Raw genomic sequence first — 17,417 nt, forward strand, 5'->3', positions numbered from 1 at the left:
AATCAGGAATGGAGATTCCAAACAGGCAATGAGCGTCTAGCAGTGTCTGAGGCCATCTCTAAATAGCTGTTAAGTTAGGAGGCCATTCGGCCCATTGTGTCTGTACCAGCTCTTTGCTAGAGCACTCTAAAACTAATCCCATCGACCCACTCACTCCCCATAGCTCTCTACCATTCCCCACTGCCCCACTCTCGATATCGATTGATTAATATTGGGTATCAAGAGATTATGGATCAAAGGCAGGTAATTGGAGTAGAGGTACAGATCAGCCATGATCTGATTGAACGGCGGAGCAGGCATGAGGCCTACTTCTGTTCCTATGTCTCTCTCTGTATCTTCCTCTGCTTCAAATATTTATCAAATTTTCCTTTAAAAGATGCAATGGTCTTTGCCTCAACTATTCATAAATTTGATAAAGTGCCGCACGGTAGGCTTATCATCAAGATTGCGGCCCATGGGATAAAGGGGGCAGTAGCAACATGGATACAGAATTGGCTAAGTGACGGGAAACAGAGAGTAGTGGTGAACGGTTGTTTTTCGGACTGGAGGGAGGTGTACAGTGATGTTCCCCAGGGGTCAGTGCTGGGACCACTGCTTTTCATGATATATATTAATGACTTGGACTTGGGTGTACAGGGCACAATTTCAAAATTTGCAGATGACACAAAACTTGGAAGTGTAGTAAACAGTGAGGAGGATAGTGATAGACTTCAAGAGGATATAGACAGGCTGGTGGAATGGGCTGACGCGTGGCAGATGAAATTTAACGCAGAAAAATGCGAAGTGATACATTTCGGTAGGAAGAACGAGGAGAGGCAATATAAACTGGAGGGCACAATTCTAAAAGGGGTACAGGAACAGAGAGATCTGGGGGTATATGTGCACAAATCGTTGAAGATGGCAGGGCAGGTTGAGAAAGCAGTTAAAAAAGCATACGGGATCCTGGGCTTTATAAATAGAGGCACAGAGTACAAAAGTATGGAAGTTACGATGAACCTTTATAAACACTGGTTCGACCACAACTGGAGTATTGTGTCCAGTTCTGGGCACTGCACTTTAGGAAAGATGTGAAGGTCTTAGAGAGTGTGCAGAAAAGATTTATAGAATGATTCCAGGGATGAGGGGCTTTAGGTATGTGGAAAGACTGGAGAAGCTGGGGTTGTTCTCCTTGGAACAGAGACGGTTGAGAGGAGATTTGATAGAGGTATTCAAAATCATGATGGGTCTAGACAGAGTAGATAGAGAGAAACTGTTACCATTGGCGGAAGGGAAAAGAACCAGAGGGCATAGATTTAAGGTGATTGGCAAAAGAACCAAAGTTGACATGAGGAAAAACTTTTTTACACAGCGAGTGGTTAGGATCTGGAATGCACTGCCAGAGGGGGTGGTTGAGGCAGATTCAATCATGGCCTTCAAAAGGGAACTGGATAAGTAGTCGAATGGAAAAAACTGGCAGGGCTATGGGGAAAGGGCGGGGGAGTGGGACTAGGAACATAGGAACAGGAGTAGGCCATTCAGCCCCTCGTGCCTGCTCCGCCATTTGATAAGATCATGGCTGATCTGTGATCTAACTCCATATACCTGCCTTAATACCTTTGGTTGCCAAAAAGCTATCTATCTCAGATTTAAATTTAGCAATTGAGCTAGTATCAATTGCCGTTTGCGGAAGAGAGTTCCAAACTTCTACCACCCTTTGTGTGTAGAAATGTTTTCTAATCTCACTCCTGAAAGGTCTGGCTCTAATTTTTAGACTGTGTCCCCTACTCCTAGAATCCCCAACCAGCGGAAATAGTTTCTCTCTATCCACCCTATCCGTTCCCCTTAATATCTTATAAACTTCGATCAGATCAACCCTTAATCTTCGAAACTCCAGAGAATACAACCCCAATTTGTGTAATCTCTCCTCGTAACTTAATCCTTGAAGTCCAGGTATCATTCTAGTAAACCTACGTTGCACTCCCTCCAAGGCCAATATGTCCTTCCGAAGGTGCGGTGCCCAGAACTGCTCACAGTACTCCAGGTGCGGTCTAACCAGGGTTTTGTATAGCTGCAGCATAACTTCAGCCCCCTTGTACTCTAGTCCTCTAAATATAAAGGCCAGCATTGCATTAGCCTTATTGATTATTTTCTGCACCTGTTCATGACACTTCAATGATTTATGTACCTGAACCCCTAAATCCCTTTGGACATCCACTGTTTTTAACTTTTTACCATTTAGAAAGTACCCTGTTCTATCCTTTTTTGATCCAAAGTGGATGACCACACATTTGTCCACATTGAATTCCATTTGCCACAGTTTTGCCCATTCACCTAATCTATCAATATTGCTTTGTAATTTTATGTTTTCATCTACACTGCTTGCAATGCCACCAATCTTTGTGTCATCGGCAAACGTAGATATGAGACTTTCTATGCCTTCATCTAAGTTGTTAATAAATATTGTGAATAATTGAGGCCCAAAGACAGATCCCTGCGGGACTCCACTAGTCACATCCTGCCAATGTGAGTACCTACCCGTTATCCCTACTCTCTGTCGCCTTTCGTTCAGCCAACTTCCTAACCGAGTCCGTACTTTTCCCTCGATTCCATGGGCTTCTATCTTAGCTAACAGTCTCTTATGTGGGACCTTATCAAATGCCTTCTGGAAGTCCATATAAATAACATCCATTGACATTCCCCTGCCCACTACTTTAGTCACCTCTTCAAAAAATTCAATCAGGTTTGTCAGGCACGACCTACCTTTCACAAATCCATGCTGGCTTTCTCTGATTAACTGAAAATTCTCAAGGTGTTCAGTCACCCTATCCTTAATTATAGACTCCAGCATTTTCCCCGCAACAGATGTTAGGCTAACTGGTCTATAATTCCCCGGTTTCCCTCTCGCTCCTTTCTTAAAAAGCAGAGTGATATGTGCAATTTTCCAATCCAGAGGGACAGTTCCTGAATCTAGAGAACTTTGAAAGATTATAGTTAGGGCATCTGCAATGTGCTCACCTACTTCCTTTAAAACCCTGGGATGGAAACCGTCTGGTCCTGGGGATATATCACTCTTTAGTGCTATTATTTTCTTCATTACTGTTGCTTTACTCATTTTAATTTTATTGAGTCCCTGTCCCCGATTCAATATTAGTTTTCTTGGGATTTCCGGCATGCTATCCTCTTTTTCTACTGTAAATACTGACGCAAAGTAATTGTTCAACATGTCCGCCATTTCCCCATTGTCAATGACAATATCCCCACTTTCAGTTTTTAAGGGGCCAACACTGCTCCTGACCACCCTCTTTTTCCTAATATAACTATTAAAGTTCTTCGTATTGGTTTTGATATCCCTTGCAAGTTTCTTTTCATACTCTCTTTTTGTAGCTCTTACTATCTGTTTTGTGACACACTGCTGTAGAAAACTATCCCGGACACACTCAAGAAATTCACTATCTTTCTGACAGTTGCTAGTCTGCTTTTCCCATTTATGTGAAGGTTAAAGTCCCCCATTAAGACCACAATGCATTTCTTGCATGCTTGTCTAATCTCTGCATTCATACAATCTAGCACTTCAGAGCTGCTGCCTGGGGTCCTATACACAACTCCCACTGTAGTCTTAGATCCTTTGCTATTTCTCAATTCAACCCATAAGGTCTCTGTTGACTGCTTACCTCTCGTTATATCCCCCTTTATCATTGAAGTGATTTCATCTCTAATCATTAAGGCTACTCCTCCCCCTCTTCCATTTTCCCTGTCTCTCCTGTAGACCTTATAACCCGGTATATTTAGTTCCCAATCCTGACCATCCTGCAGCCATGTCTCAGTGATAGCTATCATGTCATACCTTCCAATTTGAATTTGAACCTGTAGTTCATTTAATTTATTCCTTATACTCCGTGCATTTGTGTATAGAACTCTTAGTTGGGCCACACACCCTCGCCTGACCTTCATCTTTGATGCTGGGTTAATCGCCTTACGCCTTCTAGTTTTCCCTTTATCTGTAGTGTTTAAAGTACACTTTCTTTCTGCTGCTCTACGCTTTTGGATTACTAGCTGGATTGCTCTTGCATTGAGCCGGCACGGACTCGATGGGCCAAATGGCCTCCTTCCGTGCTGTAACCTTTCTATGATTAGTGCCACAATATATTGATATTTGGTTTAGTGAGGCATAATTATATGGAGTATCAAATAATAAGTCTCGTGTATTAATTAAGGCATTTATCTTTCAACATATTTTCTCACAAGTCCCTAACCAAATAGCTGTAATTTATATTCATCACTGTGTTGACTAAATATAGCCTTTTCTTAGCTGCACATATTATAGAATCATAGAATAACACACCATTGAAGGAGGTATTCAACCCATCGTGCCTGTGATGGCTCTTTGAAAGAGCTATCCAATTAGTCCCATTCCCCTGCTCTTTCCCCATCGCCCTGCACATTTTCCCCCTTCAATTATTTGTCTAATTCCTTTTTGAAAATTATTATTGAATCTGCTTCTACCACCCTTTCTAGCAGTGCATTCCAGATCATAACAGCCTGCGTAAAAAACATTATCCTCATCTCAACTCTGGTTCTTTTGCCAATTACCTTAAATCTGTGTCCTCTGGTTACCGAGTCTTCTGCCACTGGAAACAGTTTCTCTTTATTTGCTCCATCAAAACTCTTCATAATTTTGAACACCTCTATCAAATCTCCCCCCAATCTTCTCTGCCCTAAAGGTATTAAGGGATATGGGCCAAAGGCAGGTATATGGAGTTAGATCACAGATCAGCCATGATCTTATCAAATGGCGGAGCAGGCACGAGGGGCTGAATGGCCTACTCCTGTTCCTATGTTCCTAAGGAGAACAACCCCAGCTTCTCCAGTCTCTTCACAAAACTGAAGTCCCTCATCCCTGTTAACATTCTAGTAAATCTTCTCTGAACCCTCTCTAAGGCCTTGGACATCCTTCCTAGAGTGCAGTGTCCAGAATTGGACACAATACCCCAGCTGGAGCCATAAGTGACATATAATGGTCCAGCATAACTTTCTTGCTTTTGTACTCTACGCCTCTGTTTATAAAGCCAAGGATCCCAAGGATTTTTAACAGCCTTCTCAACTTGTCCTGCCAACTTCAAAGATTTGTGCACATATACCCCCAGGTCTCTCTGTTCCTGCCTGTTAAAGTAAAATTTAAGCTGTTGGGTTAAAGGCAAAGATGAAGTGACTATTGTGTGCATGGCTGCGGTCACTGCCCCGAGACCACACTGAAATGCGCTTTGCGCAGACCAGACTAACCCTAATTAAAAGCTTAAACATAACATATGACAAATTAGTGTACTACTAAACAAAATGGACTCTACTAAACAAAATGGATTCTGCTCAAGATGGACTGTGTGAGAAGACATTAAAAAATGCTGAGCTTGTGTGTTTAGAAAGCTGACTTACAGTCTGGAGTTACAAAGATAAAAACTACAGAACCAGACTGGATAGACAAAGACCAAACTGTCTTAAGTTGGTAACAGTTGTTTTAATGTGATTGGAGGTCAATTGTTGCTGTGGGGGTCTAATTGGCTAATGTGTAAACTAATCAAGACTAATAATGTAATAGCTGCTGAAAGTCTGTACTTGAAAGGTATAAAAAAGCGTGACAACCATTTTGAAGTTGAGAAGGTGGCTGCGTACACTGCGGAGTGTCCAGTTCTTCTCCCAAAGTACTTTGTCCAATAAACTGCATGTTGAATCTTTAAGTCTGACTCCGAGTGGTGATTTTCCCACACAAATTGGCGTAGTCGGCAGGATCTCACTGCTGGTGAGCTGATCGGTTGGCCTCAATCGGCGAACTGGAGTAGAGATTATTGAACTGTGGGAGTCAGACTGAGCCAACAATGCAGTTAAAAATAGGGGAAAATTAGGGGAAGTTATGGGACTGTTGGGTAAAAACAGGAACTGATTACTTGTGCTGATTGACTAAGGACAAGGGAGTGCCTGTCTCAACGCGCAGCCTTAGACCGGTTGTTAAGAGGGGAGATCCCCCACGCAAAGGTCAGGACCATGAAGTGGGCGTAGAGACCAAGGGCGCTTGGGATTGTGAAGCACAAGTAGTCAGGGCCATCCGGTATCAAACTCTGTAGTGGCGAACAAACGCAGAGATAATTAGAGCATAAGTTAATTCACGATGTGTACTGTCTGAAGTTTTAAGAATGCGTTAAGGACCTGATCACCTGACCTAGAGCCGGGCTCCGGTGGAGGAAACACGTTACCACAACGGTAATCGTGGCCGTGAGTAAAAGTTAAAAGTTAAAAGTAAAATCCGGAGTTTGGGCCGGGACTTAAAAGTAAAACCCGGTGAGAAGAGACCGGGAGTTAAAAGTAAAATCCGGAGTTTGAGACTGGGAGTTAAAAGTAAAATCCGGAGTTTGGGCCGGGACTTAAAAGTAAAATCCGGTGAGAGAGAGAGCAAGTAAAGATGGCAAGTGGGGAAACTAGATGGGGACCTGCGGGTTCCCTTATTGATAAATATATAACAGACAGACACTCGTTGATTAAGCAGATGCAAAAGGATGGCTGGGATGTTTCTCAGACCTTAGAACAACAAAGAAAGTGGGTAGATGGGGAAAGGAAAGACAGAACAAAAAGGCAGGGGTATTACTAGTCCACCAACTGGCTGGACTAATAGGACAAGTAGGCGCTTCCACTAGAAAGTGGAGCGAAGATAAGGATAAAATTAGGGAATTAGAATCTAGGGTAAGGGAATTAGAAAAAAAAGGAATCAATTAAAATGTTTAAAAGACAGAGACCTGAAAAAGAGAGGTTCTGTTGTTCCAGTGTACTGTAAAAAATTAACGGGACAAATTAAAAATAAAAGCTATCTGGTATCACCGTGATAGGAAAAGTCGGAAACCTGGAATAGCTCGGAGAGTTGGTTATAATCAAACCCACTAAAACTATGTGAAAAAAAAAATGAATTTGAAAGCTATAGTTGTGTATGACGAGCAAATTATAAAACTTACGAAGACTAACTATAAACTAAAATGTACGATGGGAGATGTTATTTCCCGGTATGAATTTTTTTAAAAAAAGAATTTGTGTGAAAATTATGTTGACGTATGCTGAGAACGCTGCGTGAATCTGATAACCCCTTCTCAGAGGGAGAAGTATTGAATTACTGTTACACGGGAGAGCCAGTTAATATTAACCCCTTCCATCCCAAGAAGCCAGACTGTCATGCCAAGAGCAGTTCAAACAGATAGAAATGACCCAGTCGGTTGAGAACTATCTCAGGCTTGCCCAGAACACAGGTGACAAATTATATAACTCGCATTGAGAATGCTAAGAAAATTCAACAATTATATCAACACCTCCTAACTCAAGTGTTAAAACAGAGCGAGACATGAAATGGAGGTGGACATCGTAAAAGAGATAGATTTGTACATCTTGAAAACACAGAGATTAGGACTTGGAGTTAGAAATTACAGTCTGCAGTCCTACGTACATTTTTTAAAATTCGTTCACGGGATGTGGGCGTCGCTGGCAAGGCCGGCATTTATTGCCCATCCCTAATTGCCATCTGTATGTGGGAGAGACAGTGTTTATTTCAGACAGTGTTTATTTCAGATAGGCTGCGTGCTCCAGAGAGAGAGAGAGAGAGAGAGGGACTAGGCAATTTCTCTCTCCTGTTTTATTTTCTGGATTTGTTTCGGGTAAAAGGATTATTCCTTTGGATAAATAAATAATAAATGATGATTTGACAAATTAACCACTTGGGCTCTCAACAAGAGCCGCAATGGATTTTCTGTGTTTCTTTTAAAACAGGTGACCCTGGTTTTTGGGACCACATGAGTATTGATGGTGCAGGATTACCAAGAGTAGTTCTTTGACATAAAATGGCTTTACAAAGTTACGGTGCAACCTTTGCTGGAGAAATTTGGTGCAGGAAAAGATCCAGTGCTGTTAAAAAATTTAAGACTTTAGCTGCAGACATCGGCAGATACCAAATGTCACAGCGTGGTGATATCAACCTGATTCTCTTCTTTTGAAAACATTTTGATTTGTTTTGTTTTAACCCATTTATTGTCTTCCGAGACAGAGTGCTCGAGGTGGGGAGATATGGGAGTTACATCCAAAAGTAATTACGAGCACTTCATCTCTACTATAAAAACCACAAAGCCTGGACATAATTTGTTTCTGAAATTGGAATTGATAAGGAAAATTTATATGAGTTGCTATTCAAGCACTCGAGATAGAAAAATTTACTTGTAATTTAAGGGGATAATCAAATTATATTTTAAAATAAAAGAAGTCCAGTCTAAATGGTTCCTATTGAATGCTGTGTATCAAGAATTCTTTTCGGGAGGGAAGAAAATTTTACATTGACAAGTCCTGTCAGTCCAAAATACTGCTCTCAAGTTGGGATAATTGTGAAATGATAGAAGGGACTCGGGCACAATGTAGTGGGATATTTTGGGAAATGAAAAGCGGTTCAAGAAGAAATTACGTAAAATAAATAATTTTTGGGATATTGGAGCTGACTGTAAATATTCTATCGGACAGTAACATTGGTTTGGCAACATTAGATCAAAAGGTCAGAGATTTAGGGTCTCGCATTAAAGATATATTTAAAAATAAATGAAAATACAGATAAGGAATTGTCTGAGGATCAAATACTGATCATACACTTGCACAGGATAGCTACAGTGCTAGAAACACATGCCCAAACCATTAATAAATTAATAAAAGAGGAATATAACGTATCTTAGCAGGCGGCTGCTAATGACATCTGCAGTACATATGGTAACTGGATTGTGGAACAGACACGAGAGAACCTAGCCCAGATACAGGCAGGGGAAGTACCCTTATGGATAACGAATCAACAAACTGAGGGTGAGCCTGACCTGTGGGCATGATGGAGGTGGTACCTCCAACCGGCTGTTAGCAAACAAGAACATCACCCCTTGCCAATTCAGGGCAATGGTGCGAGTGTACCCCACTCAAGTGGAGTGTAAACCTGACGGAGGAGGGCTCCTAGGGTTGGTACTAGTAATACTGGTGATGGCACCCGAAACCCAGGGACGAGAGGTGTAACAAGTACAGAATATTGGGGTAGTGAAGGACAGAATGCACATATCCCATCACAATATGTTACCATATGCTGAAAAAAAATTAAAGGGAATTTGGCTGGAACAAAATTAAAGGGATGTGTTACTAGACATGCTGTCACTCTATGTCCACATAGTGTTGGACACAGCCCAGAAGCACAGGGTGGGATAATTTACAACAGAAATGCATATGTGCCGCCCCAACAGCCGAATAGCATAAAGATAGGGCACTTTGCTGTAACATGTAACCTGTGAGTTACGGGTTAGGCATACGCACAGAACATCACGGAAGATAAATACCCGAAAGGCTGTGTATTAAGTGCCGGACCAATGTTGCATGGACTCTATCGGTATTGGTCTCAATGATTATTAAGCCATAATCATGACCAAAAGGGAGGACTGTTAAAGTAAAATTTAAGCTGTTGGGTTAAAGGCAAAGATGAAGTGACTATTGTGTGCATGGCTGCGGTCACTGCCCCGAGACCACACTGAAATGTGCTTTGCGCAGACCAGACTAACCATAATTAAAAGCTTAAACATAACATAAGAACATAAGAAATAGGAGCAGGAGTAGGCCAATCGGCCCCTCGAGCCTGCTCCGCCATTCAATAAGATCATGGCTGATCTGATCCCAACCACAAATCTAAAGAACACAAGAAGTAGGAGCAGGACCCGGCCACTCAGCCCCTGGGCCCTCTCCGCCACCCACAGGGCATTGACCGATCCGAGCTCAGCTTCATGTCCAATTTCCTGCCCGCTCCCCATAATCCCTAATTCCCTTTACTTCTAGGAAACTGTCTATTTCTGTTTTAAATTTATTTAATGATGTAGCTTCCACAGCTTCCTGGGGCAGCAAATTCCACAGACCTACCACCCTCTGAGTGAAGAAGTTTCTCCTCATCTCAGTTTTGAAGGAGCAGCCCCTTATTCTAAGATTATGCCCCCTCGTTCTAGTTTCACCCATCTTTGGGAACATCCTTACTGCATCCACCCGATCAAGCCCCTTCACAATCTTATATGTTTCAATAAGATCGCCTCTCATTCTTCTGAACTCCAATGAGTAGAGTCCCAATCTACTCAACCTCTCCTCATATGTCCACCCCCTCATCCCTGGGATTAACCGAGTGAACCTTCTTTGTACTGCCTCGAGAGCAAGTATGTCTTTTCTTAAGTGTGGACACCAAAACTGTATGCAGTATTCCAGGTGCGGTCTCACCAATACCTTATATAACTGCAGCAGGAGTAGGCCAATTGGCCCCTCGAGCCTGCTCCGCCATATGACAAATTAGTGTACTACTAAACAAAATGGACTCTACTAAACAAAATGGATTCTGCTCAAGATGGACTGTGTGAGAAGACATTAAAAAATGCTGAGCTTGTGTGTTTAGAAAGCTGACTTACAGTCTGGAGTTACAAAGATAAAAACTACAGAACCAGACTGGATAGACAAAGACCAAACTGTCTTAAGTTGGTAACAGTTGTTTTAATGTGATTGGAGGTCAATTGTTGCTGTGGGGGCCTAATTGGCTAATGTGTAAACTAATCAAGACTAATAATGTAATAGTTGCTGAAAGTCTGTACTTGAAAGGTATAAAAAAGCGTGACAACCATTTTGAAGTTGAGAAGGTGGCTGCGTACACTGCGGAGTGTCCAGTTCTTCTCCCAAAGTACTTTGTCCAATAAACTGCATGTTGAATCTTTAAGTCTGACTCCGAGTGGTGATTTTCCCACAACACTGCCTCCCCTTTAAAACTGTAGCATTTAGTTTATATTGCCTCTCCTCATTCTCCCTACAAAAATGCATCACTTTGCACTTTTGTGTTAAATTTCATCTGCCATGTGTCTGCCCATTTCACCAGTCTGTATGTCCTCCTGAAGTCTGCTACTATGCTCATCACTGTTTACTACATTTTCAGGTTTCGTGTCATTTGCAAACTTTGAAATTATGTTTTTAAAAAATATGGTTTTAAAATCAGTTTTTATTGAAGTGCAATATGTAAATGAAATTATGTAAGTGATTCAGTCTCAAGGGGCCCATCTCCTCCATAATATCACCTCATTAAACATTTGCAATGATTGAGTTGTAAAATATTAGAGGACAAAAACATTCTTAAATCTGGAAATGAGAATTTTTGCATCATAAATGTCCTGTCAGATTTCAGACCTGCCCCACGTTCGACAATCGACATGTTTAAAGTGGGCTCGGCCTATGCGCCGAATTAGCGGATCAGCAAGTTAGTTGGGCGAAGGCTGGGCTCACTCACTCACTCACTCAGTCGGATAGTCAGAATGCGCGGGCAATGGTCAACCTTTGGTCATCTTCAAACCTTCAATCAAGGAAAACTCAAAATATTTTCAAACGAAGAAAACAATTCTCACGCATTGTCCAGATGGTGATTCTCACCCAACGAGCTCAGCGCCTCCTGGGCGGTAAAGCGAGCGCGATATTTAACAAACTGATCGACTGAGAAACATCGTCACAATATCTTTGGCCCAATATTATTGTTCACTTCTCACTGATGGTGCTCGACATTTTGTCTAAATATCTTTCTGCCTAAAGGGAAGATCTCGGTTAAAATTTCTGAGCAACGGCTTCAGATCTGAACGGTTCCCTTCGAATGGATAAACCTGGCGGCTCGGCCCACACTTCAATCCCGGCCCAGAAATAATAAACAGCGGGGCCCGGCCCACACTTCAATCCCGGCCCAGAAATAATAAACAGCGGGGCTCGGCCCACACTTCAATCCCGGCCCAGAAATAATAAACAGCGGGGCCCGGCCCACACTTCAGCACTGGGAAATGGACCGGCGGCTCAGAGAGCGAGGGTTTGAATTAAAATTCCCCGCTGGAACCCGTGCGATTACATTACACATACACGGTGCAATATTACACATATACGGTCCAATATTACACATACACGGTGCAATATTACACATACACGGTGTAATATTACACATATACGGTCCAATATTACACATACACGGTGTAATATTACACATATACGGTCCAATATTACACATACACGGTGCAATATTACACATATACGGTCCAATATTACACATACACGGTGTAATATTACACATACACGGTGCAATATTACACATACACGGTGCAATATTACACATACACGGTGCAATATTACACATACACGGTGCAATATTACACATACACGGTCCAATATTACACATACACGGTGTAATATTACACATACACGGTATGCGAGCGGACGGTAATCGGTATAAACGCGCCCTTCACCCTCCCCAAGTCGGGACTTTTCTCGAGGATCCTGCGGCCGGTTTTGCTGCTTCAGGACCCGGGTCAGCGGCTCTGATCCGATTACCCGCCCGGCGGCCGCTCCCGGAGCCCGGTTTATGAGAAACCTTTGGCCGGGAGCGAAGATTAACCCGGACCCTCGGTCGGTGTCGCTGGAAACGGCCCCAGACCGCGGGTAACGGTCTGAACAAAGCGATCGCCGCCGGAGACCCCCCGAGAGACGGGCCCGAGAGGGGCCCCGGGAGGCGGGCCCCGGGAGACGGCCCGCTGGTGATGCCCGCTCCCTACCTCAGTGCCCTCGGCCTCGGCCATTCGTGCTGCCCGCCGGAGGCAGCGAGACGAGTGTTTGGTTCCCATCAGAGGCGGCGGACGGTCGGACGCGGCGAGTGAGTGAAATCAGCGGCGAAGCCCCGGCTCCAGCCCCGGCCCCGGCTCCAGTGCCAGCCGCTCCCTGCCGCCTCCATCCACTCTCAGACCCCGCGGGACGTCCCACCGCTCCGGGATGGGCCGGGAGAAGCGACCGCGACCTCCGGCCAGGCCATCAAAGTCGCTCCGATATCGGGGACTTGCCCACCGGAGTCCGCTCCCTAAAACATCTCCATCCCCATCGGACTGGTGCAGGGATCAGGCCGAGTGAGAGCCCGAGCCCCCGGTCCCCGGTCCCGGCAACAGATTCTCTCCCCGGGCTTGTGGCACCGAGCGATAGTGCGAAAGGCAACTTCTCACTCACATCCCCGTGCACCGATTCAATGTTATCAGCGGCGCCCGATTTAGCCCGGCCCCCAATCCAGCCCGGCCCAACCCCCGGCCCGGCCCCCAATCCAGCCCGGCCCAACCCCCGGCCCGGCCCCCAATCCAGCCCGGCCCAACCCCCGGCCCGGCCCCCAATCCAGCCCGGCCGAACCCCCGGCCCGGCCCCCAATCCAGCCCGGCCCAACCCCCGGCCCGGCCCCCAATCCAGCCCGGCCCAACCCCCGGCCCGGCCCCCAATCCAGCCCGGCCCAACCCCCGGCCCGGCCCCCAGCCCGGCCCAACCCCCGGCCCGGCCCCCAATCCAGCCCGGCCGAACCCCCGGCCCGGCCCCCAATCCAGCCCGGCCCAACCCCCGGCCCGGCCCCCAATCCAACCCGGCCCAACCCCCGGCCCGGCCCCCAATCCAGCCCGGCCCAACCCCCGGCCCGGCCCCCAAATCCAACTCGGCCCGGCCCCCAACCAACCCCCAACCCAGCCCAGGAAGGGGCTGAGAAGCGGCCGTTATTGAGCGCGCCCCGCCCCGCCCCACACTGACCCGGGAGGCTGCTCCTTCACTTGGCCCTTGGTGAGGGAGAGGTGGATTCGGGCCCGGCCGATGTCCTCACGCTCATCATATCCTGTTCATTCAAATCAGTCCCGGCGGCTTCTCATTGATCGGAGAGTCTGATCCCCGGAGGGTCAGTGCCTGGTCTCCCCGCACCTTCCGCCCCTCTCACCCCTCCATTGTCCACTCGCGCTCTCCCCCCCCCCAACCCCCCTCCCCCCCCAACCCCCCTCCCCCCCCAACCCCCCTCCCCCCCAACTCTCCTTCCCCCCTCCCCCCCAACTCTCCTTCCCCCTCCCCCCCAACTCTCCTTCCCCTCCCTCCCCCAACTCTCCTTCCCCCTCCCCCCCCCCCAACTCTCCTTCCCCCTCCCCCCCCCCAACTCTCCTTCCCCCTCCCCCCCCCCCAACTCTCCTTCCCCCCCCCCAACTCTCCTTCCCCCTCCCCCCCCCCCAACTCTCCTTCCCCCTCCCCCCCCCAACTCTCCTTCCCCCTCCCCCCCCCCCAACTCTCCTTCCCCCTCCCCCCCCCCAACTCTCCTTCCCCCTCCCCCCCCCCCAACTCTCCTTCCCCCTCCCCCCCCCCAACTCTCCTTCCCCCTCCCCCCCCCCCAACTCTCCTTCCCCCTCCCCCCCCCCCCAACTCTCCTTCCCCCCTCCCCCCCAACTCTCCTTCCCCCTCCCCCCCCCCCAACTCTCCTTCCCCCTCCTCCCCCCCCAACTCTCCTTCCCCCTCCCCCCCCCCCAACTCTCCTTCCCCCTCCCCCCCCCCCAACTCTCCTTCCCCCTCCCCCCCCCAACTCTCCTTCCCCCTCCCCCCCCCCCAACTCTCCTTCCCCCTCCCCCCCCCCAACTCTCCTTCCCCCTCCCTCCCCCCCAACTCTCCTTCCCCCTCCCCCCCCCCAACTCTCCTTCCCCCTCCCCCCCCCCCAACTCTCCTTCCCCCCTCCCCCCAACTCTCCTTCCCCCCTCCCCCCCCCAACTCTCCTTCCCCCCTCCCCCCCCCAACTCTCCTTCCCCCCTCCCCCCCCCAACTCTCCTTCCCCCTCCCCCCCCCAACTCTCCTTCCCCCCTCCCCCCCCCAACTCTCCTTCCCCCTCCCCCCCCCAACTCTCCTTCCCCCCTCCCCCCCCAACTCTCCTTCCCCCCTCCCCCCCCCAACTCTCCTTCCCCCCTCCCCCCCCCAACTCTCCTTCCCCCCTCCCCCCCCCAACTCTCCTTCCCCCCTCCCCCCCCAACTCTCCTTCCCCCCTCCCCCCCCCAACTCTCCTTCCCCCCTCCCCCCCCCCAACTCTCCTTCCCCCTCCCCCCCCCAACTCTCCTTCCCCCCCCAACTCTCCTTCCCCCTCCCCCCCCAACTCTCCTTCCCCCCTCCCCCCCCCAAACTCTCCTTCCCCCTCCCCCCCCCAACTCTCCTCCCCCCCCCCAACTCTCCTCCCCCCCTCCCCCCCCCAACTCTCCTCCCCCCCCCCAACTCTCCTCCCCCCCCTCCCCCCCCCAACTCTCCTCCCCCCTCCCCCCCCCAACTCTCCTCCCCCCTCCCCCCCCCAACTCTCCTCCCCCCTCCCCCCCCAACTCTCCTCCCCCCTCCCCCCCCCAACTCTCCTCCCCCCTCCCCCCCCCAACTCTCCTCCCCCCTCCCCCCCCCAACTCTCCTCCCCCCTCCCCCCCCTCCCCCCCCAACTCTCCTCCCTCCCCCCCCCCAACTCTCCTCCCCCCTCCCCCCCCCAACTCTCCTCCCCCCTCCCCCTCCCCCCCCAACTCTCCTCCCCCCTCCCCCCCCAACTCTCCTCCCCCAACTCTCCTCCCCCTCCCCCCCAACTCTCCTCCCCCCTCCCCCCCCAACTCTCCTCCCCCCTCCCCCCCAACTCTCCTCCCCCCTCCCCCCCCAACTCTCCTCCCCCCTCCCCCCCCACTCTCCTCCCCCCTCCCCCCCAACTCTCCTCCCCCCTCCCCCCCCAACTCTCCTCCCCCAACTCTCCTTCCCCCTCCCCCCCCCAACTCTCCTTCCCCCCTCCCCCCCCAACTCTCCTTCCCCCCCTCCCCCCCCAACTCTCCTTCCCCCCTCCCCCCCCAACTCTCCTTCCCTCTTTCCCCCTCCCCGCCAACTCTCCTCCTCCCGCAACTCTCCTCCTCCCGCCAACTCTCCTCCTCCCCGCCAACTCTCCTCCTCCCCCCCAACTCTCCTTCCCTCTTTCCCTCCCCCCCAACTCTCTTCCCTCTTTCCCTCCCCCCCAACTCTCCCCTCCCCCCCAACTCTCCTCCTCCCCCCAACTCTCCTCCTCCCCCCCAACTCTCCTTCCCTCTTTCCCCTCCCCCACCAACTCTCCTTCTCCCCCCAACTCTCCTTCCCTCTTCCCCTCCCCCCCAACTCTCCTTCCCTCTTTCCCCTCCCCCGAACTCTCCTTCCCTCTTTCCCCTCCCCCCAACTCTCCTTCCCTCTTTCCCCTCCCCCAACTCTCCTTCCCTCTTTCCCCATCCCCCCAACTCTCCTCCCCCCTCCCCCCCCCAACTCTCCTCCCCCCTCCCCCCCCCAACTCTCCTCCCCCCTCCCCCCCCCAACTCTCCTCCCCCCTCCCCCCCCCAACTCTCCTCCCTCCCCCCCCAACTCTCCCCCCCCTCCCCCCTCCCCCCCCCAACTCTCCTCCCCCCTCCCCCCTCCCCCCCCAACTCTCCTCCCCCCTCCCCCCCCAACTCTCCTCCCCCAACTCTCCTCCCCCCTCCCCCCCCAACTCTCCTCCCCCCTCCCCCCCCAACTCTCCTCCCCCCTCCCCCCCCAACTCTCCTCCCCCTCCCCCCCCAACTCTCCTCCCCCCTCCCCCCCCAACTCTCCTCCCCCCTCCCCCCACCAACTCTCCTCCCCCCTCCCCCCCAACTCTCTCCCCCCTCCCCCCCCCAACTCTCCTCCCCCTCCCCCCCCCCAACTCTCCTCCCCCAACTCTCCTTCCCCCTCCCCCCCCCAACTCTCCTTCCCCCCTCCCCCCCCAACTCTCCTTCCCCCCTCCCCCCCCAACTCTCCTTCCCCCCTCCCCCCCCAACTCTCCTTCCCTCTTTCCCCTCTCCCCGCCAACTCTCCTCCTCCCCGCCAACTCTCCTCCTCCCCGCCAACTCTCCTCCTCCCCCCCCAACTCTCCTTCCCTCTTTCCCCTCCCCCCCAACTCTCCTTCCCTCTTTCCCCTCCCCCCCAAACTCTCCCCTCCCCCCCAACTCTCCTCCTCCCCCCAACTCTCCTCCTCCCCCCCAACTCTCCTTCCCTCTTTCCCCTCCCCCCCCAACTCTCCTTCTCCCCTCCAACTCTCTTCCCTCTTTCCCCCTCCCCCCCAACTCTCCTTCCCTCTTTCCCCTCCCCCGAACTCTCCTTCCCTCTTTCCCCTCCCCCCCCAACTCTCCTTCCCTCTTTCCCCTCCCCCCCAACTCTCCTTCCCTCATTTCCCCTCCCCCCCAACTCTCCTTCCCTCTTTCCCCTCCCCCCAACTCTCCTTCCCCTCTTTCCCCATCCCCCCAACTCTCCTTCCCTCTTTCCCCTCCCCCCCAACTCTCCTTCCCTCTTTCCCCTCCCCCCCAACTCTCCTTCCCTCTTTCCCCTCCCCCCCAACTCTCCTTCCCTCTTTCCCCTCCCCCCCAACTCTCCTTCCCCCTCCCCCCCCAACTCTCCTTCCCCCTCCCCCCCAACTCTCCTTCCCCCCTCCCCCCAACTCTCCTTCCCCCTCCCCCCCCAACTCTCCTTCCCCCCCTCCCCCCCCAACTCTCCTTCCCCCCTCCCCCCCCCAACTCTCCTTCCCCCCTCCA

General features: G+C 50.5%; 1 protein-coding gene across 5 annotated transcripts in view; it reads right to left on the reverse strand.

Annotated features, from left to right (window-relative positions):
• The window catches only part of LOC137334481 (protein arginine N-methyltransferase 8-like), a 161,963-nt gene that overhangs the window by 71,462 nt on the left and 73,084 nt on the right, over positions 1-17,417 (reverse strand). The window contains exon 1 of one of the 5 annotated variants that reach the window (XM_067999173.1): positions 13,621-13,651. The exons of 2 other annotated variants lie outside the window; for them this stretch is intronic. Coding sequence is in view for 1 of the 3 variants with exons in the window: in XM_067999169.1 (XP_067855270.1) it covers positions 12,621-12,689 (69 nt within the window). In the remaining 2 variants the exon portion in view is untranslated. 2 more of the 5 variants (XM_067999171.1, XM_067999169.1) reach the window with 2 other exon arrangements.

This window comes from Heptranchias perlo, chromosome 18 (genome assembly GCF_035084215.1).
Source record: "Heptranchias perlo isolate sHepPer1 chromosome 18, sHepPer1.hap1, whole genome shotgun sequence".
In the NCBI taxonomy this organism is placed as follows: Eukaryota; Metazoa; Chordata; class Chondrichthyes; order Hexanchiformes; family Hexanchidae; genus Heptranchias; species Heptranchias perlo.